We start from the raw sequence: 19,084 nt of genomic DNA on the forward strand, positions 1-19,084 counted from the left end.
GCAGCTACCAGCAATAAAGATTAAAGCCCTGTCTAAAGCAGATTAGGGCAGAGCAGAGCAGAGCACGGCACGCAGAGCAGAACCGGACACAGCAGAGCAGAGCAGGGCAGGGCACAGCAGAGCAGGGCAGAGCAGAGCAGAGCAGAGCAGAACCGGACACAGCAGAGCAGAGCAGAGAAGAGCAGAGCAGAGCAGAGCAGAGCAGAGCAGAGCAGAGCAGAGCAGAGCAGAGAAGAGCACAGCAGAGCAGAGCAGAGCAGAACCGGGCACAGCAGAGCAGAGCAGAGCAGAGCAGAGCAGAGCAGAGCAGAGCAGAGCAGAGCAGCACACTGAGTTAGTTTTATTCATCTCTCTGCATTCGGTTGTTATTTTCTTGCTTTCTGTTGTCATGTTGTTCTATCTCGCGGCAGCTTCACGGTGGATGAACAAACCACACCTTTTAAAACCTACATTTCAGTGGAAAACCAGCTGACATCTTATCTCTGGTCTTCTCTCGTCGGGTTCAGAGTGTTTTTCTTCTTGTCGTGGATCAAAGCCAGAATTCCTTTGCACTCCTGTTTACCTGCATTTCCATCACTAATCTTTAATTATCACTCACTTATTACGCTTCCTTGTTGAAGTTCAACCTGCAGAGCCAGTTTGGCTCAACATGAAACAATAGAGACGCCTATAAAAAAATCCTCTGAACCTTTACCTGGAGCCTGGGTTTGAGATGGTTTTCGTGGCCTTGAAGAATATCTGCGTTAAACTCTGCAAAGAGACTCAGCTAATCAGTTTAGTTCAGTTCAGTTCAGTTCAGTCCCTGATATAATAATTAATAATTATATTAATTATAATAATTATTGCCCCTCCAGGGGAAATTTGATTTGCAGAGTACAGTGCAACCAAACTTGATTTGAACAATCCTAAACGAAGTAAGAGTATAAATATCAGAGAGTATAATAAAGTGTATAAAAGATAAAAGATGCCACAAGAACAGTGCATTTAAAGGGACAGTTCGCCTCTTTTGACATGAAGCTGTATGACATCCCATATTAGCAACATCATTTGTCCTTCCTCTGTTCGGTTTAGCTTTAGTCCATAATGTCTTTCTGCATCTGGGTCCTCAGCTGTTTTTATAACCGTTGCTAGTTTGATTTATTCTGTGCTCCAAGTTCTTTAGGTTAGAGAGAACAGATCCCGGCTGAATAAAGCAGAGAAAATGCGTTTTAAAAAGACACAAATGTTCATAGGGAACAGAAATGCTGCAGAAAATGAGCAGCTTGAAAGGTGAAAGATGTTTGTTTTAGGGAGGAACCGGGAGGTGTTGGGCGTGTCATGGACAGGTGACTGTCGGAGCTGACGGAGGTGTGACTGCATCACATAAAAGGTATAAATGCTTGAGCTGGAGCTGATCTGAAGAAGTTATCTGACAGTTATGGCATTACAGCTGATCTACGTGGTGACGGTGCTGGCTCTCCTGAATCAAGGTAAGAATCTGCTCAGTGCACACCTGGATCGCTTTCAGCCAGAGTTCATGTTAATGAAGGAAAAGGTGTCACAACACAGAATAACGATCAGGAAAGAATGTAAAATAAAGCGTCACACTGAGCTGCTGCTGGAGCGTCCGACCGGTGTTCATGTTGTGGGTTTAAAAGTTTGTTTTCCTCTGATGTGATGGGACAAAGAGGAAAGACTGGTTCCTGCTCTGAGGTTGGATTCTGCTCAGACTCATCCTGAGGGCTGAAAGGTGTGAGTGTTAGTTTGAGTTGAGAGCAGAGGAGAACACCCACACTCAGGTGGGAAGTGGGAAACTTCTCAGAGATCTCAGTCATCCTTTCAGGAGAAACCTGCTGTTCAGTCAGGAATCACAGCCTCTGTGGGGGGGTTCAGGACAACTTCATCTGTCTCAGAAGTTAAACACTTTATTTCAGGTTTGAACACATTTAAGGTAAACACTAGAAACTTGTGCATACCTTAAATATGTTAAAAACTTCCTGAAATAAAGTGTTTAACTTCTAAAAACACTTCATTTTTAACACAAATATAAATTCCTGATCTGAAGGACCTGTTCATGACATCTGAGCATTTATTTGTGATGTTTCCACATTTATAAATATAGATATCTATCTATAGATGGATATCTATGACTGTGGTGTATTAATAATGATCTGTTTACTGAATTAATAATGTACGCTGAGCTCCTGAGGTCACGTCCTCCCCGTGTATGCCTGCGTTCTCTCGATCACATTAGCTGCTTTCCTTCATGAATCAGACTGAAAATCCTTTTTATTTGTTTTAAAAGGCACATTAACTTGTTTCAGTCTCAGCCGTTTCTTCCTGATTTTATAAAGATGTTCAATGTTTAAAAACCTCTCAGAGAAAATGAATAATAATTAATATTTTTAGTATTTTAATGATTAAGATCCACTTTATTGTCATGTATACATGCATACACACGAAATTTGTCCTCCGCTTTTAACCCATCCAGGTTGGCACCTGGTGACATGCACATGCACATGCACATGCACATGCACATGCACATGCACATGCACATGCACATGCACATGCACATGCACATGCACATGCACATGCACATGCACATGCACATGCACAGGGTCACACACTCAGAGACAGATGCCAACCTGGAGCCGTGGGCAGCCATGAAGCGCCCTGGGAGCATGGGGGATACGGTGCCTTGCTCAAGGGTACCTCAGCCGTGACAAGGAGGTGGACTGACACCCCTCCAGCTATCAGTTCCACCAATCTTTTTTTTTTGAGTGGCGAGAGTGGGAATCGAACCGCCAACCTTCCGGTTATTGGACTCTAGCCACTGAGCCACGGCCGCCCATGCCATATGGGTTAGTTCATTTCCCCCTTAAAATGTGATTGGAAGACATTTCCATTGGTCACAAATCAATACCAAGACTTTTAAACTCATTTCTTCTATTTGTACAATTTTATAGTTAATATGTAATAAAGACATGCAGGAATCTGTCTGCACAGCAGGGGGCGCTGATGGATTATTTCAAGGAATATTACGTTAAAAAAACACTGAAAATTAATTAATTTAATTTAATTTTTAGATCTTATGGCCAACTTTTAACGTTTGAATTGAGTTTGCAGAAGATTCTGTGTAATAACAGGAACATTTTGATATTTTAAACTTTTATCCAACGCATTCAGCAAACTTTATTTCACTCAGCGTGTTATTATCACAGGTCTTCCTCAGCAGAAAGTAGTTTTCAGAGAAAATAGAGATTCCTTTATTCTCATTGCAAGTAAACACAAAGAAGTTCTTAGCACTAAGTAGAGCTCTTTATGAAGATGATAAAAGGAAACTGCATTCATTAAATCAAATTAAATTTATTTGTAGCACATTTCATGTCCAAAACAGTTCAAAGTGCTTTACACAAAATAAAAGCATTGCAGCAGGGAGTGGAAGAAGCATTAAAAATACATAAAAGAATATAAAGAGAAACAAATAAAATAATTTCAATGAATTTAAAAACGAGCAGCAGTCCAGATAAGTTCTAAGATATCGTGCAGATTTCATGCATAGACACATGAGAAAAGAAATGTTTTTAACCTGGATTTAAAAATGTCTCCATTTGGTGAAAGTTTAATCTCCACTCTGAAAGCGCAGCAGAGGATGTCCTCATGTATCAGGAAACCTTTGACACTGAACAGAGGGATAACAGTGGAGAATCCCCACTCTGTTAACACCAACTTTGAACCTTTACAGCGAACCAATCCTTTTTGTTTGACTTGTTTGCTTTTATCTTTCAGAGTCACAGTCACAGTTGAGTGGTAAGTCAAAGCTTCTGTACATAAAGCAACATTTACAGATTTAGACTCTTTTTATTCTTCCTGCTCAGAGCAGACGGATGATTTAATGTGTGTGTTTCCTCAGATTGTGGCCAGCCACGACTCAACAGCAGGATTGTTGGAGGACAGGCTGCTGCTGAAGGCAGCTGGCCCTGGCAGGTCAGTCTGCATACCTCCGGTCACTTCTGTGGAGGATCCCTCATCAACAATCAGTGGGTGCTGAGTGCTGCTCACTGCTTCTCAAGGTGAGCAACACGGGTAGAGCTCATAGAGCTTCAGAGTTTATCAGTTTCTGATAAATCTGGTGTGATGTTCTTCAGGTATCCAGTAGCAACAGAGACACAAGTGATTTATTCTGAATCAGGAGTCATCCAAGTCAGGGAGCGAGTTAGGAATAAAACACCCCTCTGAAAAAAAGCTCAAGTCCTCCATGTTTCTCATTATTATATCATATTATATATAATATTATATCATTTAAGCTCATAAATCCCAAACAGGAGAGTGTCTTTGTCATTTTGCTTGTTTTACTGGCTGTTGAATCTGTTTTTGGTTGTTTTGTGTCTCTTTTGGAAAAACTGGAACATTCTTCATAAAATTATGGAACTATGAATTGTGTTAAACCAAATCTCAACATTTAAGCTAGTCATGCCCTCCTGACAAATAATTAAGGAACTAATATTTTTTAGTTTCCCCTGAAACTCTTTGGAGAACTACTAGAAGCCCTCCGTCCCACTTTGAAAACCTTAAATATGTCAAATTATTTAAGAAATAAATGATTATGTTGTGCAAAGGACGGTTTCATCAACCTTTAAAATGTCACTTCTTCTGGTCTCAGTAACAACCCATCAGGCCTGACTGTGTTTCTGGGTCGTCAGAGTCAGGAGGGATCCAACCCTAATGAGGTGTCTCGCACAGTGTCACAGATCATCCGTCATCCTGACTACGTCATAGACACTAGCGACAACGACATCGCCCTCTTGAGGCTGTCTTCACCAGTGAATTTTACCAACTTCATTGCACCTGTGTGTCTGGCAGCCTCAAATAGCACATTCTTCAGCGGCATTGACACCTGGGTCACCGGATGGGGCACCATTGGAAGTGAAGGTGGGTCATAGAATGGAATAAACTAGAAAATTTCTGAAGAAACTTTGATGGGTGCGAAGCTACTGCCCGCCCAGAGACAGAGGCTGTAGTTCAGTGTTTCCTGTCACATATAAACTTTGAATCATGTCAGTATGGCTGAGTTATGAGGCCTCCAAAATAGGCCAGTTTTTGATTTTCAATGCATTTTCCCATTGACAATTTTCCCACTTTTTCCCATTTTGCCGGAATTGCTTTCCACTAATGAGACTCAAAAGTCATTGCACACTATTCCCAATCGTTGCGTACACAGCGGTGTGCTTTTTATGTCGGTCGGACCATTGGTGCAGTACTAGTAGCGCGCCGAAATTCATGACGGAAACGGGAGAAAAATAAGAGTTTGGCACAAGATTAGTAGGTGTGTCTAATGGCTTCGGCACTGGCACCCATAAATACAGAAATAGGGGCTGCCTGATAAAGAGCATGTCATGGTATTGGGATGTATAAGATAGGATGTTTTAACACCTTTTTGTTCAGTCTGTTTTTATGGGTGAAGACTTAAAAAGTGACATACATGCGTTGTTATTGTAAGGTTTCTAAATGTTGGAGAGGCCTCAGAGAAGGCATTGATGGAAGAAACTGAGGTCCCAGAAAGCAATGAATGTTTGAAAGTTGTCCCACATCTTCAGTCTTCTTATGGCCCATAAATGGCCTTGACTGACATTTACATCACATTCATTTCAGACATGCTTTAACCTAAAGTGAGGAACACAATGTAGACTTAGGTATCTTGCCCACATTGAATTCAATTGGACCAGAACCCATCAGTTTGAATAATGACTCGTCCAGAACTACAGCTGCCCAGCTAACGAATGGCATAGACTCAAGATGAGTGTTGCTGCCAAAACTTAGACACATTTTATTCAGACAGAGCCCAAAACTGCAGTTTATTTGGCCTTAAAGGCATGACTGGCTACCGAATACCTACTTTTGTTAATGTCTATTCATATCTTTAATTTTATCCTATCTGTATATTTTGTACAATTCCCTGTAATATCTGCATAGTTTTACTTTTTCTTTTCTTTTCCATCAATGAAATGAATGACAATAAAAGTAAATCTTATATACAAGTGCCCAAATGCTCTCTGGGGCGCTGATTGCTTTGACAAGTCAGTACAAAACCCAAAACTTCCTAAACTTCTTGGATTCTTCATGGTCACATGTTGTTTATTTAACTGTATTTGCGTCTGTCCCCTTAGTGCCCCTTCCTTCTCCACAAAACCTGATGGAGGTGGAGGTGCCGATTGTGGGAAACAGAGGGTGTAAGTGTAACTATGGAGTGAACGCAATCACAGACAACATGGTGTGTGCCGGATTATCTGAGGGAGGGAAAGACTCCTGCCAGGTAATCATTTTCATCAGATTTTTATTAGGGATGCACCGATCTGATATTTGGAGCCGATATCAGAGAAAATTCTAGATCGGGTATCAGTGACAATGGGCCGATCCATATCGGCCATTTATTTTTCCCCTTGACCTGTCCAGCATTGGCATTCATGCAAGGGCCTTCTGCCCCCTCTAGTGGTGAAAAAAGTTGTTAAATTGGGACTCAGAGAAGCTATTGTTTTGTTCAAATGCTTTTGTAATGGATGTCTAATTTCCATTTACACAAAACTATATAAAGAGCTGATTGCTATTTATTTTGAAAGTCTACCAACCAAACTAGTGAAGCTATTGTTTTTTTTTCTCAATTTCAGCTCCTTTGTTATTTAATATTTTGTTTTACATTGGATTTTGAATCCCTAACTGAACTGAACCAGTTCCACTTGTTATATTTTTATGATTAAGATTGTTTTACTGGTGCACAATTATTAAATAAATAAGTAATTCAGTACATTTATATGTCTATTTGTTTTAAAAAAAAAACAGGAAAGAAATGTTTAAAGCGGCACTATGCAACTTTCAGTAATACGGGGTTTGTTTACCATGCAATACACACCCCAAAGCTGTAGGGGGAGCTCCGTAGAAAATAAGGCGACAGTCTAGCCATATTATATATTACTTCTCTAGAAGCTAACCGCATTCAATTTAGCCGTCGACAGCTAATGGAGAGAGGTGTGTCTTATCAGGCTCCCTGGCTCGGCTCAGAGCCCTTTAGACCTGCCGTGAAGCAGTAGTTCTCGGCTCTCGTGTGTCGCGAGACTTCCAGAGGTAAACAAAGCACGCGGCGCCACAGGCAAAGTTGCAAGCGCTGTTTCGGGCTAGGGCCACCAGATGGAGATGGAAATGTCACCGTTTTCATCAGAACGGGTCAGCCAAGCAATCTGATGATTGCCAAGCAATTTTATGACCATGAAAAAGTTGCATAGTGCCGCTTTAAGTCAAGTCTGATGTTGCCTTGCACAAAAGAATGATCCCAGTCTTTTCCACACAATGAATCTTACCATTTGTAACCATAATTCCGCGCTGTTTTTTTGTATTGGATCGGTATCGGCTGATACTAAACCTCAGATATCGGTATCAGAGGTGAAAAAAGCGGATCAGTGCATCCCTAATTTTTACCTCTTGCAAAGATTCCTTCTCCTCACTTGCTCTAACCAAAATGTTTCTGGTCTTGAAGGGAGACTCAGGAGGTCCGCTGGTAAGTAAGCAGGGCGGTCGGTGGATTCAGGCGGGCATTGTCAGCTTTGGAAGAGGATGTGCTCTGCCTGATTTTCCAGGAGTTTATGCTCGAGTGTCCCGGTATGAGACATGGATCAACAGCCAGATAACAAGCAACCAGCCGGGTTTTATCAGCTTCACATCCACTGGGACTGACAGTGACCTCAGCGTCTCGTGCACAGGCCTCCCGGCAATTACCACTACAACCACTACCACAACAACCACTGCAACAACCACTGCAACAACAATGCCTACAACAACCACCACACCAACCACTGCAACAACAATGCCTACAACAACCACCACACCAACCACTGCAACAACAATGCCTACAACAACCACCACACCAACCACCGCAACAACAACCACTACAACAACCACCACACCAACCACTGCAACAACAACCACTACAACAAGTCCCCCTCAAAGCACCACACCCAAGCGTAAGTACCTGTCATGCTCTGACTTTCTGACAAATTCATTTTCAGTGTTATTAAACCGTTATTATTAACCTGTATCTGTTAAAAACGCAGCTTAACAGCTTTTTTAAATTGTGCAGTACTTAGACAAAAAATAGAACCGAAAATGTTTTCTCTCCAGCGGTGGTCTGTGGACAAGCCTCACTGAATTCCCGTATTTTGGGGGGAAGCTCGGTGGCGAGGGCCGGCGAGTGGCCGTGGATGGCGAGCCTGCAGAAGAACGGACGACATGTGTGCGGTGGGACGCTGGTGGCTGTGGACTCGGTGATGAGCAATGCAAACTGCTTCTCAGGGTGAGTAGATGACATTAGATATTTAGTTAGTTTGAATGATGAAATTACAAGTTAGAACATCAAAGTTATTACAGCTGATCCTCATGATCACCACACACCATGAATGCAAATTAAGGAAAGCTACATCCTAAAAAGCAAAAAAAGGTCCAACTTCTTTTTTAAAGGGATACTTCGCCTCTTTTGACATGAAGCTGTATGACATCCCATATCAGCAACATCATTTATGAACATCTTCTTACCCCCTGCTGCGTCCTGTGAGCAGAGTTCCAGCCTCGTTTTGGCGTTGATGAAAGTAGTCCAGCTAGTTGGCTGGGGTTTAAAAAATAAAGCGTTTTGCTTCTCAAAACAATATGCGTTCAACAGAGTAATACATTTGCATCACAAAATCGTTCTCCAGGAAAAAGTCAGACCTCATAATCGCTTGGACCTATTTTCTCTCCCTTCGTATCACTGCCTGCTGTGCAGACTGTGCGGACCGAAGTGCAGACCGAGCAGCAAACACTGTAACAGGCGCGGCTGTCGGCAGGCGGCAGGAGGCAGTGATACGTTTTCGGTTATTATTTGTCTTAATTTAGTTTGTCTTCCCACCCACAGCTCCCCGGTGGCGTCTGAGTGGACGGTCGTGTTGGGTCGATTGAAGCAGAACGGATCAAACCCCTTTGAGGTGTCACTAAGTGTAACAAACATCACTCTGAGCAACCTGACGGGGTCCAACGTCGCCGTGCTGCAGCTGTCAGCCCGACCAACCCTGACCGTATACATCCAGCCTATCTGCCTGGACACCGGGCGGAGCTTCCCAGTGGGCTCGACTTGCTGGATAGCCGGCTGGAGTTCTGGGCGAGGAAGAGGTGAGTCAACAGCACAAATACAGACACAGTAAATCTAAACTGTTACAGATTAAACCTTATGGGGGTTTTTTTTGTTTTAAACTTTAGAAGAGCAAGTTCTGCAGGAGTTCCAGACCACGATACAAAACTGTGGGAATGCATCAACAGCCGACAGCATTTGTACAGGACAGTTTACACTGGAGCAGGTACATTAAGGGATTATTACAGATAGTGATCACCAACCATTTCTTGATATGTTGTTCATAAATGTGTTTCTTCAGACTCCTGCACAAATCTGACAACCCAGAAAAATCCCATGATTTATGTTGTTGGGGGCGATTTGCTTTCAGTAGGGTCTCACATGGCAAATCAATCCTGGATGAGAGACCAGATGTGCAAACCCAATAACAAACAAGGAAGAAATACAAATAGCTTGAGAAAGGGATACCGCTGCCTACCCTGGAGCCAGACATAGGTTGGACAACAAGACAACAAAAGGTTGGACCTTTATCAATCAAGCCCATCTGGGCTTAACCTAGAAGAGGATTGAGCGACCACCTAACCACCCGATTGTGGATCAGATTTAATTCTTAAGGCAGGTCTGATCCCTGTGACTCTATACTGCCTTGAGGGACATAAAATATCACTTCGGGAAAGAGCCGCAGTTTGTGCAAAAGACTGAAAAACACTGACAAGATATAGAGGGTTGTTCCCTTTCTTAAGAAAGGGGGACCAGAAGGTGCTTTTTAACTACAATGAGATCACTCTACTCAGCTTGGTTGGGAAAGTCAGTGCCTATGCACTGGAGAGCAGTTTGGCTGATAGTTCACCGCTGTGACCATTGTGGTTTTGATACAGGGTATGGGGTTCTGGACCATCTCCATACCTTCTCAAGGATTCTGAAAGGTGCACAAGAGTCGCCCATGTTCCTTTTGGGGTTGGAAAAAGAATATGAATATGGTATTTGGGGTATCCTTTTGGAGCTAATTTGGGAATTTGGGAATATGGCATGCTGGCCATGTTGGCCATTTTGTTCATATGCACCAGAGAGAAATGCTTAGGTTTAATGGTGGGAGCCAAAGAGCAGAAACTGTCCAGGTCAGTGGGCTCAGGTTGGTATATCTATTATTTGGGTTCATTCAGCCGTGACCTTCAACACCCATTGGGGTGGTTTATTGCAAAGTGTGAAGAGGCTGAGATGAAAATGAAGAACTCAAAGTGTGAGGCAATAGTTTCAGCCCAGCAAAGGTGGATTTATTCAGTCAATCAATTAAGCTTTATTATGGACTCGAGGTCAGAGACCCAAGATCAAGACATAGACCAAGAAACTAAACCCATCCATCCATCAATCCGTTATCTTCTGCTTATCCGGGGTCGGGTCATGGAGTCCTTTGGGAAACCCAGACATCCCTCTCCCCAGTGATACTCTTCAGCTCTTCCTGGGAGATCCTGAGGTGTTCTGGTTCTGCCCCGGGATCTCCTTTCAGTTGAACATGTCCGAAAACGGCAGATGAATCACTTCAGTTGACTACTTTTGATGTGGATGAGCAGTGGCTATACTCTGAGCTCCTTCAAACTCCTCGCCCTATCTCTAAAACTGAGCCCAGCTGCCATCCTAAAGGTGCTTTGGTCACATTCTGGTACAAATCGAGTTTGTTTACATTGTATGTTGGGACACCAACAGGGTTACCTCTTGTCTCCAATCTTGTTTGTGACTTTCACGGAAAGGATTTCGAGGCGTACTCTGGGAGGGGAGGACGTCTGGTTTGGGAACCTCAGAGTTACATCTCTGCCTTTTTGCAGATGATGCATTTCTGTTGGCTTCTTCAAGCCATGACCTTCAGCGCACAGCCAGGAAAAGGTGAAGTGTGCCCTACGGATCAGTGATGGGTCCCTGCCTCAATTGGCGCTACTCTGATCTGTTGTTATGAAGACGGAGCTGAGCTGGAAGGCAAAGTTTTCAAAATACTGATCCGTCTTCATTCCAACCCTTACCTGTGGTCAAGGGAAAAATCTCAGAGCTTGGCATAAAACTTCACATGAAACTACACAAGAAAATAGTCTTTATGCATCATATGTTGCAAGCGATTCGACAAACTGATTTCCCTTCTGTTTGTTCAGGGTGACTCTGGAGGTCCGCTCATGTGTAAGAGCGATGGTTCTTGGTTCCAGCCGGCCGTGTTATCGTTTGCAGGCTCGTCTAACAGGAGGAAACGAGACACAGTGATGGTCTTCGAAAAACTGACCCGCTTCCAGACCTTCCTGACTCGGTCACTGGGAACATTCCTGTCTCCGACCTCCAACACCAGCACCACCGTTACCACGGCCACCACGGCCACCACGGCCACCACGGCCTCCACCACCTTGACCACCGTGACGACGACCAGCGGGAGCAGCCCTGTTCACTCCTCCATCCTCCTCAGCCTCCATCTCCTCGTCTTATCCTTGTGTCTCCAACTCTTCTCATAGAGGAGTCCAGTTTAATCTAATTTACATGATGTGTCAGGCACAAATGAATGTAAAAATATACTTAAATTTGCCACTTTATCGGCATAAACCCAACTGACTCACAGAGCACGAGGAATCAGCCACTCAGGGCTCCAGCTGTATATGTGCCAATAATCTTCTGGGCCTCTGTTGAAGCCTGGTTATCGATGCATATAAATGATGATGGGGTTATCCACAAGATCCTTTGATTTCTCTGCTTATTTTAGTGTTTTATTTTTCTATTCTGACCGTATCCTCCAGCCAGCTTCATCACTGTATCTGTAATGTGGTCAGCACTTTATTTTAGGGGTGTGAAAATGAAGAATTCTTAAAGCTGCACTTGAACGCATCACTTTGGCATTCCAACATTTTATAGTATGTTTACCAAATCTGTACTGGGCTGAAATATGTTTAAAATATGTCATTTTTGTCAAATGAAGACTATTTAACATCCATTTTAAGAAGAACGATTTGATAAACAAAGCGTTACTTTGCAGTCAGTGGATTTGGAGCATCGTATTTTAGATGTTTCAGGAATGTGGTGTGAATGTTTCAAGTATATTTTGAAGTATATTTTCTATCTGAAATTCATAGCACTTAATGTTCATCGTCAGTATTTGCACTGAAAATGATAATGATCAATCTGCACCATAATCAGCAGTAATAAAAATATCTAATCTTTTATTAAACCAAAGAGTCTTCCAAGGGGAACATTGATATTGTGTAGTTGTCTTCTTGCTGTATTGACCTTCCTGACCAACATTTTCTGTTGTGCTGTAATGGTGCAGCGATGATTAGATGTTGTTTACATTAATACCTATGAAATATAACTGTGTCCAATGTTAAATGAATAACTTCCACTTGTGCTGTTGCGCAGGGCTTTGAGAGTCACTTCTTCTTCCTGACGTGCTGACGTTTCCGCAGTAAGACGTATTCTGACATCACTTCCTGTTACCACATTTGTTTTCTGTTGGACTCTTCTTGGATTCCTAAATCTCACTATTTTCATTCTTATAATGACACATTTCACATTGTAAACTCCATCACAGACTTCTTGTTCTGTTCTCGGACACATTTCTAGAGATCTCTGGTGTTCGACAGGTTTTCACTTTTTGTCTAGAGTTCACTAGCTTCACATGGCCACCAGCTCTCTCTCTCTCTCTCTCTCCATATCCTGTTTTCACTGTTTCGTGTGTCAGCTGTTTAGTTACTGCACTGCCTCCTATAGCGATAATGGTAAATGTAACAAATGTAGTCTGTCTTTGTTGTAGCCCACAGAGCACCGAGGGTAAACATTCTATTCATGGTGATAGGAAAAGGATTGAACGAAGCTTTGTGGGGTCACATGGCATTGAAAGGATCAGATTATTGGCTAAATGACAATAAGACTGAGTTATAAGGGTAATTCTCCTTGGATATATGGCGGTGAATGAATGGGATCAGAGGCACAAAGCGTGTCATACCCCGGTATGATAGGTGGCGCTGTACCCATTCCAGCTGTTGCTAATAGAGCCACTTCCTGTTGACCTCTTCACCACCAACAACAACAACAAACTCAGGCATTGGAGAAAGATGGAGAACGCAGAGCCAGATGAAGCTACGTCCCTCTACATTTGGTCTGTGATGAGCTGCTTGTTGCACAAACTCAATGCCCAACGGAGCATTCTCCATCGCGTTGTTTCTTTCTTTCTGACGGCGACAACAACAGGAATATCGTCTCCTTTGACTTCCGGGTCACGACCCCGGGAAAACATCTGGAGCATGCGCAGAACGCAAAGTCTGATTCACCACGTGCTTCAGCGTCTACAAGCAGGTTTAGAGTGACTTTCAACCCAGTTATCTCGGGGTCTTAATCCCATCCGATCCAGTTCTTAGTCAGATTAAGGTGTCTACATGCACTTAATAACTCAGTCTGATTGGAATTTAGCCAATAATCACACCACCTGTGATGAACAAAGCCATCTGATTGGGATGAAGTGTAAAGGAAAGGACGCCTCATATCTGCAGATGTATTTAAGATATTTATGTTGACATGAATTTAAAGGAGTCATGTTGATCATGACACAAGTCCAGAGACTCTCTTAACAGTAGTTTAGAGCGTTTACCCTCTCACTGACTTGTTTAATTGGCTGCCGCTCCTGTTGGAACATAGCCCAGATTCTACCTGATGATAAGTATTACGCTTTCACATTGTAACTGAAAGCAGCTGGCATCCAGAGCTTGTTTTTTTTGTGCATTCATTCGAGCTCGTCCACATATGGGAGAATTAAACCAACAAAGGGAAGTGATGAAAGCAACATTTATACTGCTCTTACCAAGGCTGGATTAACTCTATGGGCCTGCGGCACAATGCCCAGGGGCACCAACCATTTACAGCCAGTGGGGGGCACCACACGACAAACTTTAAAAATATTTTTTTCATGAATGTTTGTACACTTAAAATGGTTACACTTGACATGAATATTCATATAAAATTCATTATTAAAACTACTGTGATAAGAACAGCAACGATATATCATAATTCTGAGCAATAGTGGCCTAAAGTGAACATTAACCCCCCTCCCTCAACCTGTCAGTTGAGCCAGTCCACCTATGGTGAAATGTATCTATTTTTTAAAAAACGCGGTAAAAATAAAAAAAAATGGATAGACATCAATTGAGTGGTTGTGCGAAGAGAAAAATAAAAAAAAATGAAAGACTCCATAACAGCAACAGGGCCTAGGCCATAACTTATGGTGCTCTGGGACGGCTGTGGCAATGACGTCCCTCTGGATAATAGGAGTGTTGTTAGTGCTGCATAGGTGGATGCTCTTTGAATTGATAATATATTTCAATATAGACAAATGCTCTTCAAATTGATACACATTTTGAATCTTTACATTTTAATATATGGATGCTGTTTGGATTGATATTAAATTGAATTGATTGGTTTTAAATGGAGATATTTGAATAATCCTACATACTGTATATAGATGGATGCTGCTTTAATTGTTACTGATTTTGAATGAATACGTTTGAAAATGTAGCCTAGATGATTACTGTTATGTTGCTTCCTTATAGTGTAAGTAAACTATTTTGCCCGAGACACAACAGGGAGGACATGTTGCTGGTTCAGTCCTTTTATTCTGCTGTAGAACTCGTGGTTACAAAGTATGCCCCAGTGGCGGTCTGCCATCTACTGGTGATAATTGATATGTCTATGTTCATACAGGACAGATACTTTTTGAATTTATGCACATATGTAAATAATTGTACATCTGAATATGCTGTACTGGATGTTATTTGAATTTATATTTCGAATTTTCAATTCATTTCAATATGCCTATCCTTGGTTGTTTTCAGTGCATTTGATGGGCTGGTGTAGCCTACTTAGAAAAATTTCAATGAGGAAGAAAGACACTTTTTATGTGTACTCTTGCTTATGTACATGCTACTATTTCAGCAAAGGTCAAAGTTTGTGAGTGCAGTAGGTTACTGAAGGCGCGCGCAAGGTGTGTGGGGGGGGGTACACTTGAGGTTTACACATTGACTTAATACGGCCCTGGCTCTTACGTACGAGGCAGCACCAGTTTCTGTTGCGGTTACCATGTTTCAGATAGAAAAGAAGCTAAAAAAGATGCAAAGTGGAGTCTGAAAGCAAGATACAGATAATCTGAGGGGGGGGGGGAGTGTAATTAACCATCATTCTGATCACATGTATCACACACACACACAGCTGGAGTAAACTTCCTCCACCTTTTATCTCCCCGGAGGTAAAACTGGCGCTGGTTACAGGAACGTGAACCTCCAAATGCATCGAACAACCTCACAGCTAACAATGCTAAAACAGTTTCTCTATATAGTAATAAAACCAGGTGGGCACATCAGCATAAGTTATCACTGGAATCATCAACCAAAAGACTCGACTTCAACTGGCAACATCACAAGAGATTAACCACTAAACTGTTGCAGAATTTGATATAAATCAGCAACATGATGGATAAAATGATGTAAGTACTGCTGATGATTAAATGCTCAAGTATGGAAAAACATTCCACCAAAATCAGCAGCTCCTCACCAGGGTTACTTATGTCTGTTTGTTCGTTGGCGAGGACGAGTTACGGTGTGTTTACGGACCTTAGCTGTCGTCAACAGCTGGACATCTGCTGTGTGATTTAATGCAGTAACACAGACATAATGAAGCTGTTCCTGCAGTCAGACCAACAACCCTCCAGCTTTATATATAGATACAGATAGTTCCTCTGTTGTTCCCAGAGGGAAACAGGTTAGCATGTAGCTGTAAGCTAGCAGCAGATGCTAGCAAACAATGTGACCTGATGAGAACCAAAGGGGTGTTTTGTTTTTGGACTTCTGTGCTCGTCATGGATTATCCATTAATGTTAATTCATCAATTATGTTTGTGTCATCTGGTTTCACCAGACTTTAATGTTTTCCTTCTTGTTTTTGGAGCACGGCCAAAATTCCTTTGCACTACCTGCATTTCCATCACTAATCTTTAATTATCACTCTTCAACCTGCAGATCCATTTTACCTTCGCATGGAACAATGTTTAACTTGGAACAATAGAGATGCCTCTAAAAGTGCCCTTAACCATTATGTCATGCATGACATTATAGTCTGGACATGTGTTAAAGTCTGAAAAACCTTCATTGTTGCTCTCTAGATCTTGAAGAATGTCTACATGAGCTCATCGTCACCAGTCTCTCAACACTGATATCAATCTAGGTTTGGATGTTCAGTAAAATGGGCAGACTTGATACCAGAGAACCAATCACAAACAAGAACAAACTGTGATTCTGAATAAATTAAAAAATAGGGCTGGGCGAGTTATTATCACGTTAACTAGTCAATTATTTAACGCCGATTAATATTTTATCACGCATTAACACAGTTTTTTTTGTGCCTTTAATGGATAGGAAAGTTCAGAGAGACAGGAAGCAGGGGGCAAAGAGAGGGGGAACGACATGCAGCACAGGGCCGTCCGATGCGGGACTCGAACCAGTTGCAGCGAGGACTGTAGCCTCTGTACATGGGGCGCCTGCTCAGCCCACTACGCCACGGACCACCCCTGTTTTATTATTTATTTTATTATTGTAAAAGTCTGTTGCTGTGGAAAAGAAAGTAATCGGCGGATCCACCAAACATTGAGAAGGGTACGGAACTTTTACTCGGCCATTTTCATTTTAAAGTTCTTCCAGACGGCGGAGTCGACAGAACCAAAGTCATCTGTAAACACTGCCAAGTTGAATTGTCTTCTCAGCGTAGTAGTTCCAGTCTAAAATATCACTTAAAGGCAAAACACACAACTGATAGCAGCAAGTCATTCAAGGAAACAGACAGTGGAGCGAGGCTTCTACATAAAAACTACAGAAAGATGCTGATGTTAAAAGTGTGTTTGCACAACAAATGTTATGGCACTTTCATTCATATGGCAGCACATTTAAAATAAAGCTAAATGCTAAAAGCTATACGCTACTTTTGGATTCATTTTTGGATTCTGCGTACAAATGCGATTAATCGTGATTAATCAGGGAAATCATGTGATTAATTAGATTAAACATTTTAATCGTTGCCCAGCCCTAGTAAAAAACCTTCATAACTCCAAATAGTTTGTAATTTGTCGATCAAAAACAAAAACAAAGTTCTGAAAACCTGGGGTCCGTTTCACGTAGCAGGTTCAACCAACTCTGAGTCTATTCCTGATCTCTGAGTTGATCTACTCTGAGATAGAAAACCCTGAGTTTTCGGTTCCAGAATCGCTGATTTGAGTGAGGTTAATCAACTCTGAGTAAGTTCACCTTGAGTTTAGCGCGTGCACCACAACTTTAAAAAGCCAGCATCAATGGAGCCCCGATTCGACGAGTCACCTTGGCAACGGGGAAGAGGAGGGGCTACGTTTTTCACCAACCTCGAATTGGAAATCTTAATGCGCTCATACGGCGAGTTTCAATACGTTTTTAGAATTAAGTGCAACACCGCTGCAGCAGTAAAAGTGTAATTTTAAATGTAGTCCTTTGCAATCACAATAATATTACAGGGAAACTGCTTGAATGGTAGCCCATTCATTTATTTCATTTAGGTGCAATCCCGCAGGGGAGAAGCGCTCTTGGCAGCAGTTTAAGATGAAATATAAAAATATTGTTCAAACAGGTGAGACCTCGGCATGGAGGTACCTCATTTTGATCATGTTTTACACTGTAAAATAAATATTAAGTGGCTATTTGACTGTGCAGTTATTTTATTCCCAACATAATGCTGTTTTCACACACATAAACTATGTCTTCTCATCAATATAATCCATCCATCCATTATCTATACACCGCTGAATCCGTCAGTCGGGTCGCGGGGGGGCTGGAGCCTATCCCAGCGGTCAATGGGCAAGAGGCGGGTACACCCTGGACAGGCCGCCAGTCCATCACAGGGCCACATAGAGACAAACGAGACAAACAACCATACAAACTCACAGTCACTCAGAAGGACAATTTAGAGTCATCATCTATATCATGTTCTGTTAAATAATTAAGCCTATTTAAACTAACACAGACTTTTACTGAGCCAACAGAAAGAAGGCAGATGCCCATAAAACGGGTGGTGGCCACCACCTCTAACGGGAGGCCAGTGGCTGAGGGAATCCACCCCCAAGACACGAGTGCCTTTATAAAATATAATAGGCCTATATATATGTCTTTTTTAAGCCTATTCATACAAATATTTATTTGTCTTTTATGTCTTTTTTTTTCTTTTGTCCCAACACATTCTGATAGTGCCGCTCAAAAAGATAATTGTCTGTAAATGCAAAAATCTATGCGCGGTCTGATAACCATCTCCGACGAATATTTATTTCTCTGCAATAATGCTGCACCTTCATCCACGGGATCGTTGTCAAAAGGACATGTTCGTGAAAAAAAGTTGCCTCCTACTGTATCTAATGGACTTATAGAAGTAGAAGAACTCGCTCTGCTGACTGAATGAATGAGGAAATCAAATGGCGTGTGTGGCTGAAAGAGGGCGGAGACAGAAAGAAACTCAAGGTTTCTTGAATAAAACCTGGTCCCGACCAGGTTAGGTTCAGAGAGTCTGTTACTCCGGTAACTGACCGTGAGGTTAAGTTACCTCTCTTTGTGAAACAGGCTAGAGTTACCCCTCTTTCTCGGGGTTGAGTTACCTCCCTTTGTGAAACGGAAAACTCAGGGTTTCCCTCATTTCAGGGTTAACCAACTCAGAGTTTTCACTAAACCTGCTACGTGAAACGGACCTCAGGTCAGTAACATTGGGACTCTGCCTGGAGAATTTCACCCAGTGAGTGAAAAGTTGTAGAAAAATGTATTTAAAGTGAGAGTTTAACAGGATGAAACGAGTTCCTTGTGCTGTGTTTATTATACATCATTTTATCTGCAGATGAAAAAGAAAACATGCAAAAGCAGAACATAGAACCTTTAAATTTAGTCTT

General features: G+C 42.1%; 1 protein-coding gene across 1 annotated transcript; it reads left to right on the plus strand.

Annotated features, from left to right (window-relative positions):
• Positions 1–1,417: 1,417 nt before the first annotated feature.
• Positions 1,418–9,164, plus strand: LOC142371864 (prostasin-like; the record flags this gene model as incomplete). The annotated part of the gene is made up of 7 exons (XM_075454607.1): positions 1,418–1,469; positions 3,893–4,052; positions 4,643–4,911; positions 6,147–6,292; positions 7,508–7,991; positions 8,149–8,320; positions 8,915–9,164. Coding segments are annotated over exons 1-7 (1,533 nt in total), but the record flags the coding sequence as incomplete, so codon positions are not given.
• Between the last annotated feature and the right edge of the window lie 9,920 nt (positions 9,165–19,084).

This window comes from Odontesthes bonariensis, chromosome 21 (genome assembly GCF_027942865.1).
Source record: "Odontesthes bonariensis isolate fOdoBon6 chromosome 21, fOdoBon6.hap1, whole genome shotgun sequence".
In the NCBI taxonomy this organism is placed as follows: Eukaryota; Metazoa; Chordata; class Actinopteri; order Atheriniformes; family Atherinopsidae; genus Odontesthes; species Odontesthes bonariensis.